The sequence below is a fragment of the Astatotilapia calliptera genome, chromosome 23, assembly GCF_964374335.1.
Source record: "Astatotilapia calliptera chromosome 23, fAstCal68.1, whole genome shotgun sequence".
Taxonomy (NCBI): Eukaryota; Metazoa; Chordata; class Actinopteri; order Cichliformes; family Cichlidae; genus Astatotilapia; species Astatotilapia calliptera.
In genome coordinates this window covers 2416221-2440484 of record NC_137443.1, presented here as the reverse complement: position 1 = coordinate 2440484, position 24264 = coordinate 2416221, and the positions used below count along the sequence as shown (strand labels likewise).

General features: G+C 40.9%; 3 protein-coding genes across 5 annotated transcripts in view; 1 reads left to right on the top strand and 2 right to left on the bottom strand.

The window, feature by feature from the left end:
* glis1b (GLIS family zinc finger 1b) overlaps positions 1–3656 on the top strand; it is an 82878-nt gene extending 79222 nt beyond the window's left edge. For all 3 annotated transcript variants that reach the window (XM_026158907.2, XM_026158908.2, XM_026158906.2), the window contains exons 9-11: positions 1145–1275; positions 2098–2253; positions 2355–3656. In XM_026158907.2, coding sequence (XP_026014692.1) covers positions 1145–1275; positions 2098–2253; positions 2355–2491 — 424 coding nt within the window. In that variant the 3' untranslated portion in view covers positions 2492–3656. The remainder of the gene's footprint in view (positions 1–1144; positions 1276–2097; positions 2254–2354) is intronic.
* Positions 3657–4589: 933 nt separating this feature from the next.
* Positions 4590–12592, bottom strand: elovl8b (ELOVL fatty acid elongase 8b). Its single transcript, XM_026160005.2, has 7 exons — positions 12187–12592; positions 9918–10105; positions 7329–7409; positions 7147–7203; positions 5375–5489; positions 4940–5067; positions 4590–4845 (listed from the first exon to the last, which is right to left on the bottom strand). The coding sequence occupies exons 1-7, from the start codon at positions 12242–12244 to the stop codon at positions 4678–4680; spliced, it is 795 nt and encodes a 264-aa protein (XP_026015790.1). The 5' UTR covers positions 12245–12592; the 3' UTR covers positions 4590–4677.
* Positions 12593–12812: 220 nt separating this feature from the next.
* Positions 12813–18504, bottom strand: mutyh (mutY DNA glycosylase). Its single transcript, XM_026159121.2, has 15 exons — positions 17371–18504; positions 16853–16983; positions 16624–16663; positions 16475–16548; positions 16342–16383; positions 16182–16253; positions 15967–16080; positions 15778–15875; positions 15558–15702; positions 15368–15455; positions 15111–15293; positions 14717–14862; positions 14477–14626; positions 13357–13407; positions 12813–13276 (listed from the first exon to the last, which is right to left on the bottom strand). The coding sequence occupies exons 1-15, from the start codon at positions 17474–17476 to the stop codon at positions 13133–13135; spliced, it is 1584 nt and encodes a 527-aa protein (XP_026014906.1). The 5' UTR covers positions 17477–18504; the 3' UTR covers positions 12813–13132.
* Between the last annotated feature and the right edge of the window lie 5760 nt (positions 18505–24264).

Below are 24264 nucleotides of genomic sequence, written 5' to 3'. Positions count from 1 at the left end.
GAAACTCAAATTCCATTGAAATACTTCAATCATCTTTGAGATCAGGAGATTGACAGACGGTGTGGCATCAGTAGTAATATGGACTGTATATGTTTTACTGGATGTAGAGAGAGCTTAGGGTGGATGCAAAGCTGCCTCCCTCCCCTCACCTGTGATCATGAGCTCTGACCAAAATAATGAAATTACTGATATAAATGGCAGAAATGGGCTCTCCCTTAGAGATAGGGCGAGACCAGTGGAGGCCCACTTGGGAGCACCTTGTTGGCTCCATGGAAGAGCTGGGGGCTCTGGATGTCCCTGCTTAAACTGCTACCCCCACTACCTGTCATCCTGTCAACAGAAGATGGATGGATGGGTCATAGTCATCATGACAGCAGGAAACTTCACGTTAGAAAGTAAGATGTGGTGATGAAGCACATTGCAGTTTTCTGATGTCATACTATAGATTTTGCAAAGTCAATTAGTTCAACTGGCACCGAACAGCGAAAACATTTCATAATTTTGCTTTGATTTCAAGATTTGATGTCATATTTGTGGCTTTTCCAGCACAGAGTGCACCTCTTAAATGCAGAGATTGAAGAAAAACCAACTCCGTTTAGCCAGGACTGGCACCGTGTGAAGCTTGGAGATTTGCTGCTGCTGTATCGAATAACAAATGGGTCCAATAGCACAGAGGCATCTTTACCTAAAATATCATTATCTGCACAGGCTGGAGTCCACAAAGTCTCAAACACGTTAACTTAATATTTCTTCACTTAAATGTCATGAAGGTAAACAGGGGTTGCATTTTTTTTCTTCCCCGGCCACAAAGCCAAGGGTTACTGCACTGGTGTGTGTTCGCTTCAACGCACACTCTGCTGTTTGTTGACTTAAGATCATAATATGCGGTAGGAGGAAGATTACGTGTGGGGAGCCCAAGTTTCCACATGCCTGGACTGTTTCTTCTTCTATGTGTGTGCAGGATCACTGACTGCTCCGCTGGGTTTGTTGGATCATGTGGTTAGCAGGCCGGCATGCAGCTCCGGCTTTGATTGGGACGTCACAGTGCATGAAGCATTTTATTGAGAAACTACTGAGGCTGTCAAGAAAGGAATGACTTTAAATTGAGAGCTTTTTATTCCTAGTTTCTCCGTGTCTGCTTCAGGGTGTCGGGTTCCCTCCTGTCTCCTGGGATGAAGACAGCGGGGACATCGCCTCCTCCACTGGAGAAACAGCATGTCCACCCTCACCACAAGCTTTACCCTCACTATCACCAGCATCAGCCTGCCAGCGACGGTAAGGCTAACCCCGACACTCAATGCAGAATGCAGCTTAACTTCTTTCAGGAAATCTGTTTTGGCTTGAATTTGAATCACTTCCTGCATGTTTCAATTTAATATCCTAAAATGGTTCCTGTGGCAGGTGATTCAGTAACTCTATGATTTCCTACGATAGGAACAGATCACCTGAAGATAATTACAATCTGAACCCAACTCAGCTCCTCTTCCAAAAGCTGCAGCACTCACTGCCACATAAAAGAGAGAGGAAGTTGTCTCTTAGCGCGCCGATACAGCCCCGCAGCTCTGTCGGACCGTTTTTAGGACCCCGAGAGATTCGAGTCGTAGAGACAGAGTGGGGAAAACCACATGCCGGAAGCCTTTTCCTCGTGCTGAATTAGCCAACAAAATGCTGGCTCGTGTATTCGGCCGTCTCTCAGCGTCCTAACATGGCAGGTTCAGCTGTCACTCCCGAGCATTTTTCCTAATGCCTTAAACACTGTTTTCACTGTAAAGATCTACACATGGACGTCTCTCAAACCACGCTGTGGTCAGCCAGTTGCGTAAATGCGCTCCAGGAAGGGCTGCTTTCCCATTATCATGACTCCTGCGGTTGATCTGGATCACAAACTCAGACGATGGGGACAAATGCTACATACCGTGTAGCCTGGCAGTGTTAGCACAAACACAAATATAGCATTGTCATAACTTAACCATATTACGTTTCAGCCGGATGGACCGGGCGCTTAGTGACAGTGGAAACAGGCCCTCTGTAATGGCAACTGATGAAGTCCAGCTTCTATTTTTCTCTCTCCCTCTATGATTCTCCAACATTTCTTAGAATACCAAGGCAGCTTCCAGAGCTGCTTCCATTTCGGAGACTCCTACAGGATGGAGCAGACAGTCGGTGGCGTCCACGTCCCGGGAGATTCTCACACCTACACTTCACATCAGCCCAATGGCTTCCACATGTCGACGAGCAACACCGGCTCTGCGGGTGAGGATGATTGTCCTCTTAGCCTGTGTACAGGCTGAGCTGCAAGTATCACCATTTAATCAGCATATTAAACAAACTGTTCTTCCCTGCATCTGTTCCAGGCTTCAGCTTGACCCAGGAGCTGCAGGGAGGCGGCGGTTGCCAGTTCTTATCCAGCCCAGAGGATAGCATTTTCTTCCAGGTGGGCAGCTTTGACCGTAGCTTGAGCCACATGTCCTCCATCTACACAGAGACATAAAGGAACACCGGAGCAAGACAGGCTTCACCACACTACTCCGCGGTCCTTCCTCATGCATCCTCACACGCTTAGATCTTTTTTTTCTTCAGTTCTGGTTTCATTTTTCCAAAAACAGAACAAAGATCACATTGTAAGTGGGTTATTCTGACTTAAGTGCAAGATAGAAACCAATAAAGTGGAAAAAATAAGGCTAAATATAATGTAAATGCAACTGTGACACTGAATGGAAATGGCTTCAGTGGCAAAAACAATGGTAGTGTTTCCCAACCTTTTTTTTCCCTCATGACTCCTTAAAACATTAAACTGTCTTCTTATGATTGCGCCTACTCAGCTGCATCTGCTTTGATCAGTTCAAGCAAACAAATACTGACTTCTTTTGTACAACATGAATAACTTCAAAGGCCAATGTACAAGTAATAACACTAAAATAAGCACGAGACTACAAAAAGGTTTGAAAAAAGGACACCAGTGTTTGAATAGTCTGATAATGGGGCACCCCATCATGAAAACAGTCAGATATTTCTATTTCTATTATGGAAACTTCCTGCAGTCTTTAAATTCGTTCTAATTCATGCTAATGCTAATTGGCATTCAGACTGAAAAACAAAAATCCTGTTGGGATAAAGGTCCAAGTTACCAGGCTGCAAACTGCTGGGCACGATCGGCAAATAAATGATGTTGTTGATGGTGCAGCTTTTAGTCTGTAATGCGCCTCGAGGCAACAGCTGTTGGCGCTATATAAATAAAAATGAATTGAATTAAATGTTATTAAATGACATTGACATTAAAACCTGCACACAGACAGTACAATCAGCTCGAGCTTCTACATACAACATCTCATTTTAACACCACAAACCTCTCCTCTCCTCCTCTTTGTTTTTTTTCTCGGTAATCTACACGTCTGCTCCACACTGACGTGTAGAGGAGAATATAACGTTTTGCAGTGAAGTTTTATCAGTGGGGAAAAAAAGTTTGCATTTCTCTTGTTAAGTAGTTTTTTGTTTTTTTTTGGCTTTTGGATTTATCTCGGGAGGAGGGTTTGGGCAGAGAAACCATCCTACTTTATTATGATTATTATTATATGTATAAAATGTACAGTTTGTTTACAGCAATCATTTGAATGTTTGTCATTCCTCAGTTTAAGAAATAAATAACTGAATCATCACGCAGTGTCTCTTTTTTAAAAAACAATATAAATGACAGATTCTTCAGGTGCTCACATTTGTTCTGTGTTTATTATATTGTTTGTTTTTATAAAGACAACTACGTAACAAATGCAACACACCAATGCATTTATAGCCCGAAATATTGTGCAATGTCAGTCCCCAGAGCTAGTTGTGTGTTGAGCACCCTGAGAAAAACTTTCACACTGTGGACTTGTTGCGCCCTCCAGTGGTCGCTGCGAAGTACTGCAGATTTATTTTTTCAAAAATAAACCTTTAATGTACATCATGTATAATGCATGCATATATATATATATATATATATATTTATATATATTTATATATATATATATTTATATATATATATTTATATATTTATATTTATATATATATATTTATATATATATATATTTATATATATATATATTTATATATATATATATTTATATATATATATTTATATATATATATATTTATATATATATATATTTATATATATATATATTTATATATATATATATATATATTTATATATATATATATTTATATATATATATTTATATATTTATATATATATATATATTTATATATATATATATATATATATATATATATATATATATTTATATATATATATATATATTTATATATATATTTATATATTTATATATATATATATATATTTATATATTTATATATTTATATATATATATATATATTTATATATATATATATATATATTTATATTTATATATATATATATATATTTATATATATATATATATATTTATATATATATATATATATTTATATATATTTATATATATATATATATATATATATATATATATATATATTTATATATATTTATATATTTATATATATATATATATATATATATATATATATATTTATATATATATATATATATATATTTATATTTATATATATATTTATTAGTGTCTGTATTTTTTTTTTTTTAAACCGTTGTGTTTCAGCTGTGTGTTGCCTCATCACGGCATCTCATTTCTGCTTCTTCGTCTTCCTGAGGTAGCTCTGATAATAAAAGTTACTGAAGAGGATGATGAGGGTGATGCAGTAACCAACCACCACGGCATTCATGGCATCAGGGTAGTTGCAATCTGCGAACAGGTTGTACGCTGTGTGCACAACGATCAGGACAAACTGCACCTGGAGAGGCGACACAGTTCAGATCGGTTTAATGATTCGAACATGCTGGTGCGCACATTTTTGAATATCTCACTACAGAGCTGGAGACGCTCACCAGCTGCAGAGATGTCAGGTACCGTTTCCACCACAGGTATTTCTGCATGTGAGGGCCGAGTGCAGCCAGGCCATAGTAAGAGTACATTATAACGTGGACAAAGGTGTTGATCAGGCCGACGAAGAACGCTGCAGGAAACAACAGAAAAAGGTTTTCCACACAGAAAAGCTGGTTTAAATATATATTTGAAAAAGGATTATGGAGATGGAGCTGTTAGGCAAGCGGGAACGAGGAAGACCACTAAGAGGACTAGTGTGACAGAGAAGGATGCCAGAGATCGGGGAGGTGGAGGTAGATGAGCCACTGTGGCGACCCCTAAAGGGAGAAGCTAGTTAAAGCAGTGGAGCTAATTTTACTCTTAGTGGACTTTATGGTTGTTTGGGGGAATGAGGTCACAAATCTGAGGACAAAATATTTCAGTATGAGAATACTCACACTGTCCACCTGCCACATACTTTACTCCCGACCACCAGTTGAAGATCATCGTACTGTGATGGTAAACATGAAGGAACGTCAGCTGATTGTTCTTCTTCCGCAGGATGATCAGGAGCTGTACACAGAGAAATGAGCAAAGAGCTACAGCTAGCAGCTAGCAATGTATATGCAATGCAGTCACCAGTCACCTTTCTCACTCACTATGTATTAACAGACCTCTCTACACTGAATCATATCTGTTATTAACCTCTGTCTCTCTTCCACAGCATGTCTTTATCCTGTCTTCCTTCTCTCACCCCAACCGGTCACAGCAGATGGCCCCGCCCCTCCCTGAGCCTGGTTCTGCTGGAGGTTTCTTCCTGTTAAAAGGGAGTTTTTCCTTCCCACTGTCGCCAAAGTGCTGCTCATAGGGGGTCATATGATTGTTGGGTTTTTCTCTGTATCTATGAAGCACCTTGAGGCGACTTTTGTTGTGATTTGGCGCTATATAAATAAAATTGAATTGAATTGAAGTTTATGCAGTCGCCTAACGTGAATGATCCCCATCTGTAGCTACATCATATGTGAGGAAAGAAAAGATATGACATATCAAACATGAGGTGCTAGTTGCTATGGTGATCTATTCCTTGAATAAAGCACCAGACAAAAGTATTTTTTCTTCTTCGCAGCTTTAGCAGACACAGACACCACAGCATAAGGAAGGAGAAAAGTGCCTGTACTAAGGGCTAGAAGGAAAGGAACTGAACAGGAAGCATAAATACTGAAACATACTGAGAGGTGACAGATGGGTAAAATCAAAAGGAGTAATTTTCAGGGATGAAGAATAAAGAAAATAAGAGCAAATGAGAGAAAGTTAAATCATAGAGTCAGGGCAGCAGTGAGTATTGAAAGAAAACGCAAAGCCGGTTGGTCCAGATAGAATGGACACGTGTAAGAGGAGCTGCGAGGTTTACTTGGAAAGTGAGACATTGTATGATTACTGGAAAAAAGAGAAGGAAATTCCTAAGACTACGACTGTGCCTTTGGGGTATTAGGTGCATACAAGACTGTCGCAAAAGAAGAGCTGTACTGCATGAGGACACAGAGTAGCAGAGACGTATGTGATGAAGAGCACAATGTTAATCGTTTTAAGCTTTGGAACATCCTCACCTTTCTCTGCCAGAAACAAAAACTTACAGTCAGCACCAGTAGCAACGTGGAATGATATATTCCTGGAGCTTATGTTAAGATCAATCCATCGCATATGCAAAAAATTTCTCTATGCTCCCACTTGCTAGTCTTTAAAAAAATGGTGACAGTGTGGACTTGAACCCCACGCTCTGCTTTAGCCTTACAGCAACGGCAACGATTGTCTGCTCGACTGCATCCCCACCTGCTGTTCTATTCTTTGAAAATGTCTACGGGCCAACAAACATTTACAACATTTTTTAATCTCGTTGTTTTTGAACAGCACCTAATGTGGCGGACCCTCCAAAGAGGGTCTCAGCATTGATCCTGAGAGTGACAGATGGGTTTAAGATGAAGGTTCAGTTACACTCTGAGCTTTTCCCGCTTCCAGTGGCAATGGACAGGCTGATAGAGCAGAAAAGGTGATGGAGGATGAAGAAAAGGTGAAGAGGTGGAGAAGAGCAGGGTGGAGTGGATGGAAAACAATCAGGAGATACAAGCAACATTTAAAGGGAAGGTTTAGAAGTTGGTACGGAGGCGATGCTGCTGTGACACAGGATCAGGAAAGAGTGCATCAGCTTAGGTTGGGCTGTGTAGATACATACCGTGTCACTGAGCTCTATGACCTTAGAGAAGAAAAACCACCAGCACACTCTGGCCATCTGGGGAAAAAGTGTAACTTCTGTATAAACTGTTTGTCAGGTATGTATGATATGCATCAAACTTCTCAACAGACACACACACAACAAACAAACCACAAAATATACTCAATGCATAACTTTCTTACCCTCATTGCCAGCGGACTGGTGCTGTAATCTACAGGCTGACACAGCAAGCTGTAGTTAAGGAGCCAGGATGTAACAAGGAACTGAAAATAATCAGGCAGTTATTCATCTTCACATATCTCATGAAACGAGACTTTCTAAAACACAGTTATTAATAAATTAAATACTGTACAGAAGTATTTTAACATGTGTGCTTTGGGTCATGCAGTCAGGTTTATCAAAGTATTTGGAAAGTTTGCATCTGTTCACCACCACAATGGATTTTCAAGGATTAGAAAATTGAGGTTATTGACACTAAGATTTCCAGCTGTAGTTAAAGAGGTTAATGAGGATATTGCAGTAGCACTTCAAGAAGAACAAATAGATTTTTTTAAACATGTTCCTCTGTTTTTTAAGTAGTCCGATAGCCGACGACGTTTGGCTCACATCCTCATTTTTTATGACCAATATGAAAATGACAATACCCGAATAACAAGAACTAATTCATGTTGAGGAATTTATGAATTTGGGAGTGCTACTAGACTCGAAATTATCCTTTAAAAACACGTTTAAAAAGTAGTGAAAACTGTAAATGTTAATATACAGAACTGTAGACATATCCGCACATCATTAACAGACAGCAGCGACTACATTCCTGCTCTCTGTGATACTGGCTCATATCGAATACTGTATTACTGTATTGATGTGTTTCCGTTATTGTTATCTATATTCTCCTCTGTGTCCACTCTTCTTGTCATTGTTTGTTCTAATATGATGTGATCACTGTTTTTAAGGTAAAACCCAACAATCAAGTGACACCCGCTGAGTAAGCACAGAACAAAAAACAAAAAAACCTAAAAAAAAACCTCCCTTTAACAGGAAGAAGCCTAAAGCAGGCTCAGGGTGGGGCAGCGCATGTGGAGACAGTACAAACACAGACCAAGGAAGAGAGGACAAAAACTGAATGACACGCTGCAGTCGTTTAAAGACACGTGGGCAGAGAAAAGAGGGGAGTGGTGAAGAAGCGCTCAGTGCATCACATGAAGTACTGCAGCCGTCTGAGACAACAGCAGCGTGAGTGAGGATCGTTCAGGGTCACCTGATCTAACCCCAACTACAAGCTTCATCAAAAAGTAACGTTTTGAGTCTAATCTTAAAATTACAGCGTCTTTCTCGTGAACCATGCGTTTATTACTTCCAGGCTGGACGACTGCAATTCATTATTATCAGGATGTCCTAAAAACTCCCTGAAAAGCCTTCAGCTGATCCAAAATGCTGCAGCAAGAGTCCTGACAGGGACTAGAAAGAGAGCAGATTTCTCCTGTTTTGGCTTCCTGTTAAATCCAGAATTGAATTCAAAATCCTGCTCCTCACATACAAGGTCTTAAATAATCAGGCCCCATCTTATCTTAATGACCTTGTAGCACCATATCACCCTATTAGAGCACTTCGCTCTCGCTCTGCAGGCCTACTTGTTGTTCCTAGAGTATTTAAAAGTAGAATGGGAGGCAGAGCCTTCAGTTTTCAGGCCCCTCTTCTGTGGAACCAGCTTCCAGTTTGGATTCAGGAGACAGACACTATCTCTACTTTCAAGATTAGGCTTCAAACTTTCCTTTTTGCTAAAGCATATAGTTAGGGCTGGACCAGGTGACCCTGAATCCTCCCTTAGTTATGCTGCAATAGACGTAGGCTGCCTGGGATTCCCATGATGCATTGAGTTTTTCCTTTCCAGTCACCTTTCTCACTCACTATGTGTTAACAGACCTCTCTGCATTGAATCATATCTGTTATTAACCTCTGTCTCTCTTCCACAGCATGTCTTTATCCTGTCTTCCTTCTCTCACCCCAACCGGTCACAGCAGATGGCCCCGCCCCTCCCTGAGCCTGGTTCTGCTGGAGGTTTCTTCCTGTTAAAAGGGAGTTTTTCCTTCCCACTGTCGCCAAAGTGCTGCTCATAGGGGGTCATATGATTGTTGGGTTTTTCTCTGTATCTATGAAGCGCCTTGAGGCGACTTTTGTTGTGATTTGGCGCTATATAAATAAAATTGAATTGAATTGAATTGAATTAAATTGAACCCAACAATAGTAAAGACAGATGAGGCTTTGCTACAAACATCTAGACGGACTAGTTCTGGAACAAGATTCGTTGGACAGACAAAACTAAGACGAACGTTTAGCAGAAAGAGAGGAAGAAAAGAAGGATTCAAGATCCAAAACACACCACATTATCAGCCAAACATGTTGGAGGGGATGTTGTGACAAAAACATGTACGACCGCGAGTTAAACTGGTTCACTGGTGTTTATTGATGATGTTACTGCTGATAAAAAGAGCATGTAGTAGTCTGATGCCTATAGCGCTATAATCTCTTCCTGACCTGAACCCAACCTGCAAAGCACAGATTGGACACGGGTCTCAGTACCCTTTGAACTGAATCTATAAATCTTCTCTTCAATCACAGCTGAACTCTATATTTGAATTCATTAGGTTGGTGCACAGATGCAAGTACAGAGACATTGTGCCACTGTTCAAACACATCATTGCTTTGCTCATAAGCTGGTTGGTTAATTAGTTTCCCTGTTATAACAGAACAAAGAAGCAGCTTAAACACACCTCATGGCACATATACACAGACAGGCCAACCATGGCGAAGTTGTAAACAATGAGGACCACTTTGAGCTCAAAGGGTTCCCTGTGCTTCATCAGACGAGGGCCGGCCCAGATTACAAACAGATAAAGCAGGAAGATGAGCGTCACCGGGACTGGGGAGTAGACCAACAGCCAGGGGTCCGTTCTCTTGTCTGGACAGCAGGAATTGCAGGTTAGGTTTAATTTAAAAATGAACAAATGTGTTAAAGGAAAGATCCAAAGTAAAATAATGATTGGAGCTGCTGTGATCTCACGAATTTCTCACCAATGATTCCTGAGATGTGGTTTTTGTCTCAAGGCTGCTCAGGAAATGCAAAAAAGTGAACCTTGCTGCAACTTAATTAATATGCACTCCCCGGCCACTTGATTAGGTACAGTGCTGGGCCACCTTGCCTGTTTAAACAATGATCACTTGGTACTAAGGGACCATGAAAATACCCCCACCAGAGATGGGCATGTAATCTGATTACTTTTTAAAGTAACGGGTAAAGTAAGGGATTACTATCGCAAAAACGGTAATTAGATTACCCTTACTTTCCCATAGGAACGCTGCGTTACTGCGTTACTAAAACCGTGATTTCTTTGCAAGAACGTCTCATGACAGTGACGTAAGCGAGTGCGACGTTTGTGACAACAGCTGTGTGCAGATCAACAGTGGATCATATATCCAGTGCAGAGAGAGTATGAGCGTGCAGCGTTTAAAGCGTGGAAGTACTGACCTTACTTTGAGTTTGATTCCATAAAAAGTGACAAAAACATTAGTGTCCGCTGTGCGTGGGAAGAAAACTTCTTTTTACAGCAAAAAAAACCCCTAAACTTCCAAACAAGCACCGAGTAGCTATGACGTAATGGGAAACTCACAGAGAAACTCGCGGATTCTTCCACTGACCGCGGCACACCTGCACCAGGGTAAACCTCCGCCTGCCCCACTCCTGCTTTACAGGTGAAAATAGAGCAACAGGACCGCTGAGTCTTTGACTTTATTTATTTTCTGCTGTGTTTTACTTGCATCTATTTGAAAGACTGAGTGTAAACACAAAAAATATTTTATTTTATGAGCTGGAATGTGCAGAAAATAGGTTTAAATGTTAAACTAATTTCTTCCAGTCAGAGAATGTTGCAGATAATTAAATCTTTGCTTGATGCATAAAGTTAAAAGATCAAAACTAATAAAACAAGTTTTAAAAAGAGACTTTTCCATTTGATTACATTTTGTATGATGGATTATGCAGAAAAAGTAGAATTGGGCTGAAAGATCTATCACTTTATCACCTACTCAGTTACTTTTTAAAAACACGATTTACAACCTAAGTAATTAATTACTTTTGAAAATAAGTAATCAGTAAAGTAACAGGATTACTTTTTGGGGGGAGTAATCAGTAATTAGTTACTAATTACTTTTTTCAAGTAACTTGACCAACACTGACCCCCACACACCATTACACCACCTTCAACAGTATGAACTGTTGATACAAGGACGGATGGATCCATGGTATTCATGCATGTTTCAGATTCATCAGTACAGGCAGCATTTTTCCAGTCTTCTGTTGTTCAGCGTGCAAACTGTAACTTCAGTTTCCCGTTCTTAGCTGACAGGCGTGGCGCCCATCTGCTCCAAGGGATTTTTATTTTTTGTTTTTGAGTTACAGTTGCCTTCCTATCCTCTGACCTTTGACACCAACAAGGCATTTTTCAGCCAGAGACCTGCTGCTCACTGGATACTTTCTTCTTTTTTTTGGTCCATTCTCTATCAAATGTAAATACAGTTGTGTGGCAAATATAACAATGTCATGTGCCATGTGATTGGCTGATTAAATATTTCTCTAACAAATAAGGTTGAACAGGAGCACCAGTGAGTGTACATGTACATGTGCTGTTTTCAAGCATTTATGAACAAGCAGCTAAGCAACTAGTTTTCTCCATAAACATTCTTGGTGAGTGAGCTTGGATGCCTGCTGCTCCTCTATGCCTATTACAAAGATAATTGTAACAAGACAATAACAAGATAAAAAGTGTCACGCTCATTCAGACAGTCATGTGGCAAAAACCACAGAGCAGTCACTGTGAAGCCGAGCTCTGGAGCACATCTGCATCTTCCCACTCATTCAACAGACTAAGACAAGGTTTCCTTTTACACTGAAAATCTGCCCAACAACCACACGAGACACAGGGATGCAAAAAGAAAAAGCAATAAAAGCGTAACACACATGTGGGAAAATAATCAACATCATACCTCCATTGTCGACTATCCTCTGGTGTACAGACAGGACAGTTTGCCGTGCGGAATCCATCTGAGAGCTTTCAAGGACTTTAAACAAAAAGAAGAAGAATAAAACCCCTCAAACGTCCTGCAGTTCAAGACAGCAATTTGCCCGCTGATGCTCAGACGCAGTAAACTTCAGTGACAGCGTGGGGGGACCTTTGGACTGGGCTTAAAGTTCAGTAAATGTGAGCCAAGTGCAGCTGCAGCCCTGCGATAAAATGAAGACAGACTGGAGCAACCAGCCGTGCCAGAAACAGCCGCGCTAACGCAGGATCGGCTGCAGCTCAGGCAAACAAACCAAACACTGCACGGTGACACAAAGCGTCTTTCGCTCCAGTTTTTCCATGTGTAGAAACCGTGATTTCGATCACTTCCTGTTTCATTCGGCCCACTAAGGGGCGCTGTTTCCCTACAAGGTTTGGCTGATAAAGACTTTTTTACCTCCTTACTTATGCAGACAGTCAGACGAGGTCATTTCAATACAAATGAATCCTTCAGAATGTAAAATGGTCATTATTGTAAAAAGATACTTCAATCTTTATCTTGATTTGGCCTTACAGATGTTGGACATTCAACTCACACGTCACCAGCTCAAGTGAAGACTAGAGCTTATCTTTTATTTACACTTCTTTCCCATGTTACAACTTTATTGTGGCAACAAACATGACAATTATGAAACATACTAAGTGTAAAACACGTCGTCGGCTCACATGAAATTACTTAAAATCCTGCAGTTGGTTTACAATGAGACAGAAATCAGTCGTTAAAAAATAATAACATAAAATAAAAATCAAAAAAAAAATCACACAATACAATTTTAATCAAAAATGGATTGCTATATTAATAGCTTAAAGTGGAAACCGCAGTGATGGCGATATTTAGGTACATGCATGTGGAAAGGCACTTTTCAGGGACACTAACAACATTCCTCTTTCACAGTCTTGAAGAAGGAACTGAGGGAGAGCTGTCTGCCGCTGCTCGCTGCACTGAGTTTGTTCTTTTTAGAGCTCTGCGGCTTCTTGTTATCCATTATTCCCGAGTCCTTTTGCCTTTTTCCATCCTAAGACGAGCAGAGACAAACAGTTACGGTAGGATTACATAATAAATTATCTGAGCAGTTTTACAAATGTCGAGGCTCACCTTTGTGTTTTTTTCCTTCAGACTGTCCACAGAATCATAAAGCTTCACAATCTGCAGGAGATTTAATGTTGATGTTTCACACAGACCACACAAGCACAATTAGATGCTTTTTTAAATACGTTACAGAAACGTGAGACAATCTTGACGACATTTTACACATGTATGTGTATTTTCTGTGACATTACTGGGGGACTATTTGTTTATGGCTTTACATTCAGTTTTATTCGATCAGCCTTTGACCCAAAACATTTGTGTGTAGTAGCAGAACAAAGCAGGAAACGTTCTTTATCTGACTCCACCAGTAAAAAAACCTGATTTAAACTTGTCTGACTTCCCCTTTGAACATCTGCACTGAACCATGGAGCTCAAAACTGCAGTAAGAACGCCGCATGTGTCAAACTGACTTTCATGTTGAGGCTTTTCACAGAGATGAGCCAATAAAAGCTTTTTAATGAAGAGTGCATTTTTGTGGATAATCACAGGATGTGCTTTGTGAATTAATCCCCGAGTGTCAGACTGTCAGAGCAGAGAGGAGGAACCCCTGAACTGTGGCTCGTGTCATCATGTACCAGCACACAGCAAATTGAAAACACACCAACACAATCTTCTTCTCCCACCCTCTGTTCTACTCAGATTTATCTGCTTGGCTCTTCTTTTCTTGTATTTTTTTTTTGTTTGTTTGTTTTTTTTGGGGGGGGGGGGCGTTCTTGCTTTTTTGTTTGGGGTTTTGTAATCAATGAAGTCACGGAAAGTTGTGACCGAACCGCAGCTTTTGTTCTTGTACCACCAAGCAGTACCTCAGTGTGTGGGTTGCCAGTATTAAGGGAAGCTACACACTGCGACTTAGGTTCTGTTTAGCTACTTTGTTTTTGCCTTTTATGAAAAGGTTTGTGGTCAATGTTAAGGATCAGCAGGTGATGATCTGAATCTGTTTGCATAGTGAAAATGAACTTTGACAGCACGAGCCACTGCAGCCCCGTTTTCACTATATCCAATATATATTTGGAAAGGTAAAGGCAGGTTGTTATAGCATGCTTTCTCTAAGTGACAATCAAGTGCACTCTTATTGCTACACAGACAGAATTCACTCAGACAAGTGCATAAAAAAACAACCACAAACCTTTTTCAGTCCTGTGGACACAGCAGCTCCCTGTAGAGTAGATCTAGTGAGCCACTGTGTGTTTTCAGTCTCTGTGTGTGTGTCCCTCTCCTTTAAACACACACTGTAAACCACATAAGTCTGGTGGATGTGGGAGAAGATGTGGACCACCTGCAAACAGCCAACCAGTGCAGCAGAGTTACACAAACAGCTTATTTCCTATTAAAGGCAGATGACAGAGGGTCTAAATATCCAGCTTACCTCTCCCACATACTGGAACAGGTTTTCAGTTAAATGCGTTCCCAGTATTCTGCTGATTTCCTCGCAGAGCGCCCCCTTCTGTTTCTTCTCAGAGTTTTCAACCTCAAGCAGAAGACTTGGAAACTCCCACAAGCCTGCCAACAAACCTGCAGCCCACCCAGACAGATTTACTTACTTTTACCGTTTTTTTTATGTGTGTCTGAATCAAGCTGCACAATGACTGAGACATCCACCAAAATTATAGCCTGCATCCAGACCAATGCATCACTCCTAACACTAACAGTTTTCTCAGTGATTCAAGCAGTCTGATTCAGTCTCGTTATCAGGATACAATTGTGCACATTCTGAATCCAACGCTTGACCAGCACAAGCTGATGTTGCAATCAGTGCTAACCTTTGCTTGGCCTCTGTGTGAGCAGGAACCTTTCTTCCCCGTCATCTCCAGGCCTCTTCACCACACAGGTAAGAGTTCGCTCCACCCGGGGGGGCTTCTTCGACGGCTTTCTGGGGAAGTTCTGAACACCCAGCTCATCATCCCAGGGCTCCGAGGGACACAGGGGACATGTTACACTGTTCGCTTCACATATAGAAAGATACTTTAATTTCAGGACTATACAGACATCTGAGAGGTCTGAAGGGGAGGAGACTTACTGCAGTCTTCTATGTCAGGCAGCTCTGAAGTCTTTGTACCCAGCTTCCCCAAAAGCTTCTTAGAGTTTTGCTCTTGTTTGACAAGAACCTGTGCAGACACACAACATGCCTCATGCCATTAACTGGAGAGAATCTTTTCTAATCTGTGTTAGCATTATCGGTACCAGTTGCAATTTGAAATCATCCCAACCTTGTGATAAGAGTGGCAGTGAGACTGCACGGGGCACTGACTGCACAGGGGCCCTTTAGGGGTGCAGACTCGTGCTCCCAGCTCCATCATGGCCTGGTTAAAGTCTCCAGGTCTCTCAGGATCCACCAGCAAATTGACCAGATCCCTTAAACACAAGAGAAATAAAAACATTCAAAAGCTTTCCGTTTATATATTATTTTGGTTTGGAGGTGAATCTCACCAAAGTGCCTCTGTCACTGCTGGACTTGTGCTGTCAGCTCCAATCGCCCTCAGGCGACACAGCACCCGAATGACATTACCGTCCACAGCTCCGGTAACCTACACAAGAGAGATCACATCACTATGAGTGATTAATAAGAGAGTACCTAAGACTTTGCTCTGCTGCAGATATCCATGTCTAATGACCCACCAGCCCCTGTGCAATAGAGCCTATAGCTGCAGCAGTGTAGCGTCCCACTCCAGGCAGCTGTTTGAGCAGGCTCTCAACCGTCTGAGGCATCTGTCCCTTTAGCTCTGACACCACCTAAAGGAACATATAATGAACACCCAAACACAGAAGGTGTGAGACTTCTCTGCAGACAGACTGTTTAGAAGTGTTAGATAAAGGGAAGAACACAATCAGACCTTCTGCGCTCCTTCATGCAGCCTTCTTCCACGGGAGTAGTAGCCCAGCCCTGCCCACATCTGATTCACCTCCTACCAATCAACACAATCAGTACATCCAAATTAAAAACATCAGCATTTTAAAATCATTGTATGTGCATTTGCTGCTTTAAGGCATCACCTCTAGAGTGGCAGCTGCAAGCTCCTGGACTGTGGGCCACCTCTGCAGCATAATAAATAGAAGCTTTAAGTTGCACACAGTGAAATCAGTGTCACAAGAAGTCCAGTGCACAAGAAAGCTACACGATGCACACCTTCATCCACTTGTTGTAATAGTCTTTTACTGTGGCAACCTGAGTCTGCTGCAGCATTATTTCTGAAACCCATACTGAAAAAAGCACATCACTTTAAGCAGCAGTTAAAGATGTGTACATTTGTCAAGAATGCACCCAACTCTTCTCACCTCCATATGTCCTGATGTTGATGTCTGACTCTGTTATAGCCTGTAGAAAGTAAAGAAAGGCGAAGCTACAAATTTCCTCTGAGAAAAAAAACTAAAAATACGACAGAAACCACCAGAACACTGACATGGCTGAAACGTTAACTTTGAACCAAACTTATTTCTATATCACATGTTACATTAATGTATATTAATGATGACAACGAAGTAGTATAATATAGTTTCTTTTCACCAGAGTCCTCCATGGCAGCTCTCTCTTCTCCTTGTTGTACCAGTTAAGGAGTTGAGAGCGAAAGCGGACGACATCAGCAGGATCAGGGAAAGTGTGGTGCGGAGATGGTGAGGAAGCATCTGTGGTTTCCTCTGGAAGACCAAAAACACAATTCTCACTCAGACTAAAGAATCTCACTGAAATCATATCTGCCTATTATGCCGTTATTAAACGTTTCTATTGTATACTATAATAAATATGATTATTAGATTGAAACAAGTCCCATCAGACATTCATGCCATTTCTTGCAGCAGTATCAAACTTTACCCAACACGAGCCTGCAGGACCCGGTTTGGCTGTGCACGCATCTGTACTGCTGTAAATTCTGAAGCTGCTAAAACATTCTGGCACTGCTTAAACAGTTTAGCATCATTTTTAGCATCAGGGAAAGCGATGTGTTTACGTTCAAGTATGCAATGAAAGCTGAAATGTAGATCTCTCTACGACGCGCAGATATTAAGTAACAGCAGCATGGTTACCTTGTTTCACTGCTGTCTTTGACTTCTTCCGCTTCGGTAATGCGCTTTCTACCACCTCCACTGCGGCTCGCTTGCCTTTCTGCATCGCTGAACGTAACCTGCTCATAATCAGAAATAATATAAAGCAACCGATTGTGTTTCTGTCCGCACAGCAGGACCAGACACGTTTGCTTCATGCATTCATTTCTGGCTCCCGCCACGTTAAGGAGCGACGGTCCCGGCTCATCCAATTAGCTGTGAGGAAATCCGTTACGTATGCTAACGTCAACTCCGGTGGGCGGGTCAAAATAAGACCAGTCATTTCTTTATATTTTGCTAGGAAAAAAATGAACGATTTATTGAAAAATAGGCAAACATACATGGAAATACAGCATATAAGTCAAAAACAGAGTCTTTAACAGCCTCCTTGTCATTTATTTAAGTAGCCTTCAGGAATAGTTTTCCAGGTTGCTTGAGCGAAATGCAAAGCTCTTCTCTGGATATTGGCTCCCTTTCTGATCTGTGTCGAGATGATCCCACATTGCTTCAATAACATTAAAGTACAGTCTCTGAACCTGCAGCCAATCCACGATTTAGACAACCCTACTGTGTGTCTTTTGGCTGTGTTTGGAACCATTTTCATGTTGAAAAATGAAGCAGCTGCAAATCCGATTCTTTCCAGATGGCATCACCACAGCCCTACCCAAGGAGCTGCAGGTGTCCTTCTATACACACTGTGTTGAATCTGTACTGACATATTGCATACCAGTGTGGGCTGCCAGCTGTCCAGCACTCCAGAAGGTCATCAACACGACACAGAAGATCATCACCTGGTTGAGCCGTTACCCTCAGGTAGATGGTACAGGACAATTAAAGCTAAAATGAGCAGACTGAAAAACAGCACATATCCTAGGATGTTGCAATAATAAATAACAAACAACAAATGAACAGTGTTATGCCCCCTTTGACTCAAACACACACAAACAGCAAACACACACACACGCAGCAGGTAATAATCAAAAGAGTTGCCGAGAGCCAAGGACCACTCATGAAGTGCTACAGAAACACCTGGAATAAGCAGGTACAACTGTTTCAAAGAAAACTATAAGTAGTGCTGTCAACCACCATGGCCTGTATGCACACTCACCACATACGACTCCATTGCTTAAGCATGTGTAAGGTTTGCTGAAAAACATTTAGACAACCCTGTGAAATACTGGAAGGATATAGTCTGGTCAGATGAGACTAAAACTGAACTCTTTGGATGCTGTAATACACACCATGTTTGGAGGTCAAAAGGCGCTGCATATGTCTCCAAAAACACCTTAACAGTTCACGTCATGGTGTGTGGCTTTTTCCAGCATACGTTACTGGCACGCTTCATATTATTGAAGGAAGAATGAATGGAAAAATGCACCGAGACATTCTTGATAAAAATCTGCTGCCATCTACAAGGATGATAATGATGAAATGTTTCAGCAAGACAGTAACCACAAACACACAACCAAAGAAACTCACACTTGGTTTCAGAGAAGGAAAATAAAACTGCTCGTGTAACGGAGCCGGAAAGGCTGGTTTTATTTCCACAGTATCGTTTTTTTAAAGGAAGGAAACCTTCCTCCAAACGGACAGAGCAGTGGAGCCGCCAAGGGAAAGCACACGATTAAAAAAAAAACTGTAGAATTAAAATATAATTTATTATATTTAAATAGTTAAAAGTGTAAGATAATTTAAAACAACCTTGGCCAAGGGATAACACAATAAAAATCAATAAAACACAACATTAAAAGTCCAGTGGGATCCACCACAGCATAAAAGTCCCAGGGAGTTAAGAAATCCAGCGAAGTAAAAGGGAAACCCAGCGGAGTCCTCTCCTTCCTTTCCGCATTCGCGTCTTGATATGCTAGAGAAAGGGAGGAGCGGCAGTCACTATTCTTCCGGCAGTTTTTATTCAATAAAAGGGGATAAGTCGAAGACTTACCCCGGGTGGGCAGAGCTCTTAACTCCGCCCGCCGCTTCTTTAAAACTGCAAAGCCACACAGCCGTCCCGTGCCTTCCGCTGGTGCTGTCTCCGCTCTCCCCGCTGGTACTGGTGCCCTCTGCGCTGGTGCCCTCTGCGCTGGTGCCCTCTGCGCTGGTGCTGTCCGTCCTCCTTTGCCGCACGCCTTGGCCAGCTGCCTATAGCCGGGCCTCTGTGCCGCTCTGCGCGGCCGTCGCCCACACCGGTTACCATGCCATGTCTCTCCTCCTCTCAAGCCTTCTCTCAAGCTTTTTCTCCCCCCTTGCTCTATGGTCTGCCAGGCCCTCTTATTGGCCTCTCTGGGATCTCTCGCAGGTGTGATCAGTTTACTATCAGGTAGGGGCGGAGTCTTTACAGGACAGGTGTTCAATTTAAATAAGATAAAAACATGCAATAAAGCTCATACAAACAAACCCAATATACAATATTAAAATATTAAAACAGATAAAACATTGCAAAACATGCACAATAAAACCCTAAATAACTTGTCCCGTTTCACCCCGTGACACTCGAATGGCCCAGCAGTCACCTGACCTGAATCTACTTGAAGATCTACGGAAAGAACTAAAGTTCATAGAAGGGACACAAAGAATCTGTTGAGGATTCCACGTCGATGGCAACTTTAAAAATATGCTTAGAAATTGGTGAAGTGTTTAATTGGTGTGTGTGTGAGAGAGAGAGTTTACTTGTGTGAAAATTGGGGCCTTCTATCAGCTCACACACCAGTCAATTGAGTACTCCTCTCCCTTTGGGGACCAAAACACCGTCCCCAAGTAGATTTCAGAATCAGAATCAGAATACTTTATTGATCCATAGGGGAAATTATTTTATAGTGCTCCATTATAAACAAATATTAACAGGGACAGACAATACACTAAGAATAGCCCAATATATACAGGCATATATACATAAAAGTCACTTATTAATAAATAGCTGATAATGTTACCTCTAATACCTCTAATAATGTTCAGCATGCTCTAAAACATGTTTTAATCCAAAAACCTTCCCTGTCCCCAAAAGTGACATTCTTCTGATATTTTATGTATGTGTATGATGTCTCCCTCACAAACTTTCTCTACCTGTGTATAACTCTATGTTGCCCCTAGTGGAAGAGTATGAAATTGTAAAGATTTGTATGAATAGTTTTATATAAATTAACATTTTTTTTCTTGACTAATCAATAGAAGTCAGTACATTATTTGTTAGCAAGTAGTTGAAAATTGGAAATTTGCTTTTTTTCCCTTAACCACAAATACTTGAGTTATGATAACTATGTGACACTTTATAGCTGTATTGATAAAAAGAAAAAAAGCCCATGTAAAGTAAACTGAGATTACAGCGCGTTTATGCTGAAGACACACACTTAGATGTCCTCTCTTTCAAATCCTTCTGTGCTGCCCCTGATTTTAAGTATAAAGACTGCAGCTGCTTTCTTATAGCATATATCTTAGAGTCATCTGATAGAGTAGCTGTCACGGACCCGCTTCCTGGGACTCGGGGTCTGTGAGCAGTGTGGACCTTTATTATTATTATTATTGTATTGGATGTATGTTTGCTGCACTGTGCTCTTGTGTTCCATGCTGGTGTGTGTGTGTGTCTCTGTCTGTCTGCGGGTGTGGCTGGACAGCCACCTGCAGGCCTGATGGGCGTGGCTGACCAGCTGCTGGTCACGCCTAGGTTCTCACACACCTGCTTCTGATCAAGCTCGTCGGGGGAGCTACTTAACAGAGCGATGGAGCTTCCTCCGGCGCAGGATTGTTGAATTAGATGCCATGGCAGTGTTTAAAGTGCTGTTAAGTGTATGCCTGCTGGAGTTGTTGCCGTAACGACTGCGTCTGATGTTTTTTCCCCCTCAGGAGGAGAGCGGAGCACAGGACAGCAGGACGCACGGGGTGTGCGTAGGCACGGGAGCAGAGAGCACGAAATACCAGCACTTAGGAGAAGGCACAACACAGGAGTTGAGGGAGCACATTGGAGATTTATTGTGTGGTGTACATTACCCCACTGTAAATAAACGCACTGTTCATTGTCCAGCGTTTGGGACCTTTCTCCAACATCCCCACGGCTTGCCCTGGCAGACCGTGACAGTAGCAGCTTTAGAGCCAGTTATTAGCAAAATTCAACAAGTTGGTAATGAAGGCTGACACTGTTTTAGGTAGTTCTCTGAAACCTCTAGACAACTGTGCAAAGACGTAGAATTTGGCTAATCAGTAGGAGGACTTATACTTCATATTTCAGCTGGTACTTGATTTTAGTGTTTTTCTCCCCAGAAAGTTAAAGTGTGTTGTGCAGAAAAAGGATTGTAGTGAGATTTTTTTTTTTTAAATCTGAGTGGAAGAGAAATCCAAAAATCTTTAAATGAATGAAACTAAATTAATTTCAAAAATAAATGACAGCACTAGACCCCTGTCTATGTAGCAGTACTCTGTACCTCTTGAGGTTCAAACTGCACAACCCTCACTAATAATACAACTATGATGTAATTATTTTGTTTGATTATACATACACATCTGCATTTGATTTTTTTTTTTAATGGTATGGCAAAAAACATCCCCAGGCCATACATTACAAATGGAAACTCTCACAATCAGCGTGGCTATAAGGCTTAGGAGGCCACCTCTGCTTTGGCATTATGCCCTGGAAAAACACTTGAAGGTAAAACGAAAAAACAAACAAACAAACACAAAAAATCTTACTGTTGCAAAACATCCTAATGGCAATCTTTATTGCTACCAGTTAGTGCCATTTAAGCTATAATCCAGAAGTGGAATTGACCTTTACGTACATGTTCAAAGCGGAACTTTTTGATGTCATTGTGCACATCATGTTTGAAGAAAGACTGGTTCTGCATATCACCCCAAAAAACAAAATGCAAAAAAGCTTTGTATGCCCAAAGCGAGAGCTGTGTCTGCGTTCTTGGCACAATGCGGTGCTTGTTCCCAGGGCAGGTTAAGCTATGCCTGGGCTGGCCCTTGTCACCAATTCTGTTTGTGGTTTTTATGGATGAAATTGTGTCTAGTTTGTGATGCTTCTTTACAAGTGATGGTAGGATGTAGCAGGAGTTGGAGGTCGGATTCCACAGTAATGTGGAGGTATCACTGTTATGATAAAGAAACAACTGAGCCAAAAGGCAAAGCTCTCAATTTACAAAGGTGTCTATGTTCTGTCCCTACAACACGTTATCACTCCTAACTCTTCAAATATGGACTCTTGGTCAGGGTCCCTCTGCTTCACTTATCAACACGCCGGGTACTCCTCTCGCGTCATGAATTAACTTGCAGGGTACTCTTATTGTATACTATATAGCACCCTAAACGTTGGTAATTGATGACAAGAGCCTGCTGCAGAAGAGCCTGTTGTCCCTATATTTATATATTTCTGAAATCACATTGTAGTGACGTATACTGAACACAAAAAATTATATAATGTAAACAACTACCTGAGAGAAACAGCAGATAAATTAATTATAGGCTATTACTTTTGTATCAGTTGTTGCATTGATGGAGGGAGTGATGTATGCTGGAAGTAGGAGTTTTTTTGTTTTTTGTTTTTTGTTTTTTTTTCCTCAGATATTTTTATTAAAGTTTCTGCATCCATTTTTACAAAAGACAAATTGAACAATATGCCGTTTTCTTTTTGAAGAACATAAAACAATATGAAACATACACTCCCACCTCATAATTATAGGAGTACCAGTGGGTGTACAAAAAGAAAAAAGAAAGGGTCCAATCTAATAATACGAGTAGCAAACCCTGGAGTACAAGATAACAGTTCCTGAGTGTACAAGAGAGATGTGGAGAGTTTCAAAGCCCACACCCCCACACAGACACAGAAAAAACAAAACACACAAACCAAGAAAAAACAAAAAAACAAAACACAAAACACAAACATAATGAGTGGTCAGCTTAGTTGTAGAGATAAGTCAATTCTGTAAGAGAAAAGAAATATGTATAAAGTAGGTAAGTAAATGCCATCATAAGGCGCAGGCACAACAGAGTCCATATACTTAAACTTAAACATCTTACTTAAACATAAGATAAAATAAAATATAATAAACTCTGACCTGGCTAATTGGCAAGGCAAGTTTATTTGTACAGCACAATTCAACAACAAGGTGATTCAAAGTGCTTTACAGAGACATTAGAAACAAAAACAAATAAAAGCATGATTTAAAATTGATTAAAACAAGCAAATAAACTAACTAACTAATTAACAAACAAACAAACAAACAAAACAGTATATAAAATCAAAACAGATAAAATCAGAACAGTAGATAAAATCAGTAGTTAAATGTAAGTTTTGAAATTTAAGCTTAAAGTGTGGATTTGGTGCTTTATTCAAATGCAGCTGAGAACAGGTGAGTCTTCAACCTGGATTTAAATAAACTGAGTGTTTCAGCTGATCTGAGGCTTTCTGGGAGTTTGTTCCAGATATAAGGAGCATAAAAGCTGAATGCAGCTTCTCCGTGTCTGGTTCTGACTCTGGGAACTGATAAAAGACCGGATCCAGATGACCTGAGGGATCTGGATGGTTCATACTGGGTCAGGAGGTCACTGATGTATTTTGGTCCTAAACCATTCAGAGCTTTATAGGCCAGCATCAGAACTTTAAAGTCTATCCTCTGACGGACAGGCAGCCAGTGTAAAGACCTCAGAGCTGGACTGATGTGGTCCACTTTTTTGGTCTTAGTGAGGACTCGAGCAGCAGAGTTCTGAATGAGCTGTAGTTGTCTGACTGATTTTTTAGGTAGACCTGTAAAGATGCTGTTACAGTAATCAAGCCTACTAAAGATGAATGCATGGACTAGTTTTTCCAGGTCCTGTTGAGACATCAGATCTTTTATCCTTGAAATATTCTTGAGGTGATAGTAAGCTGACTTTGTTATTGTCTTAATG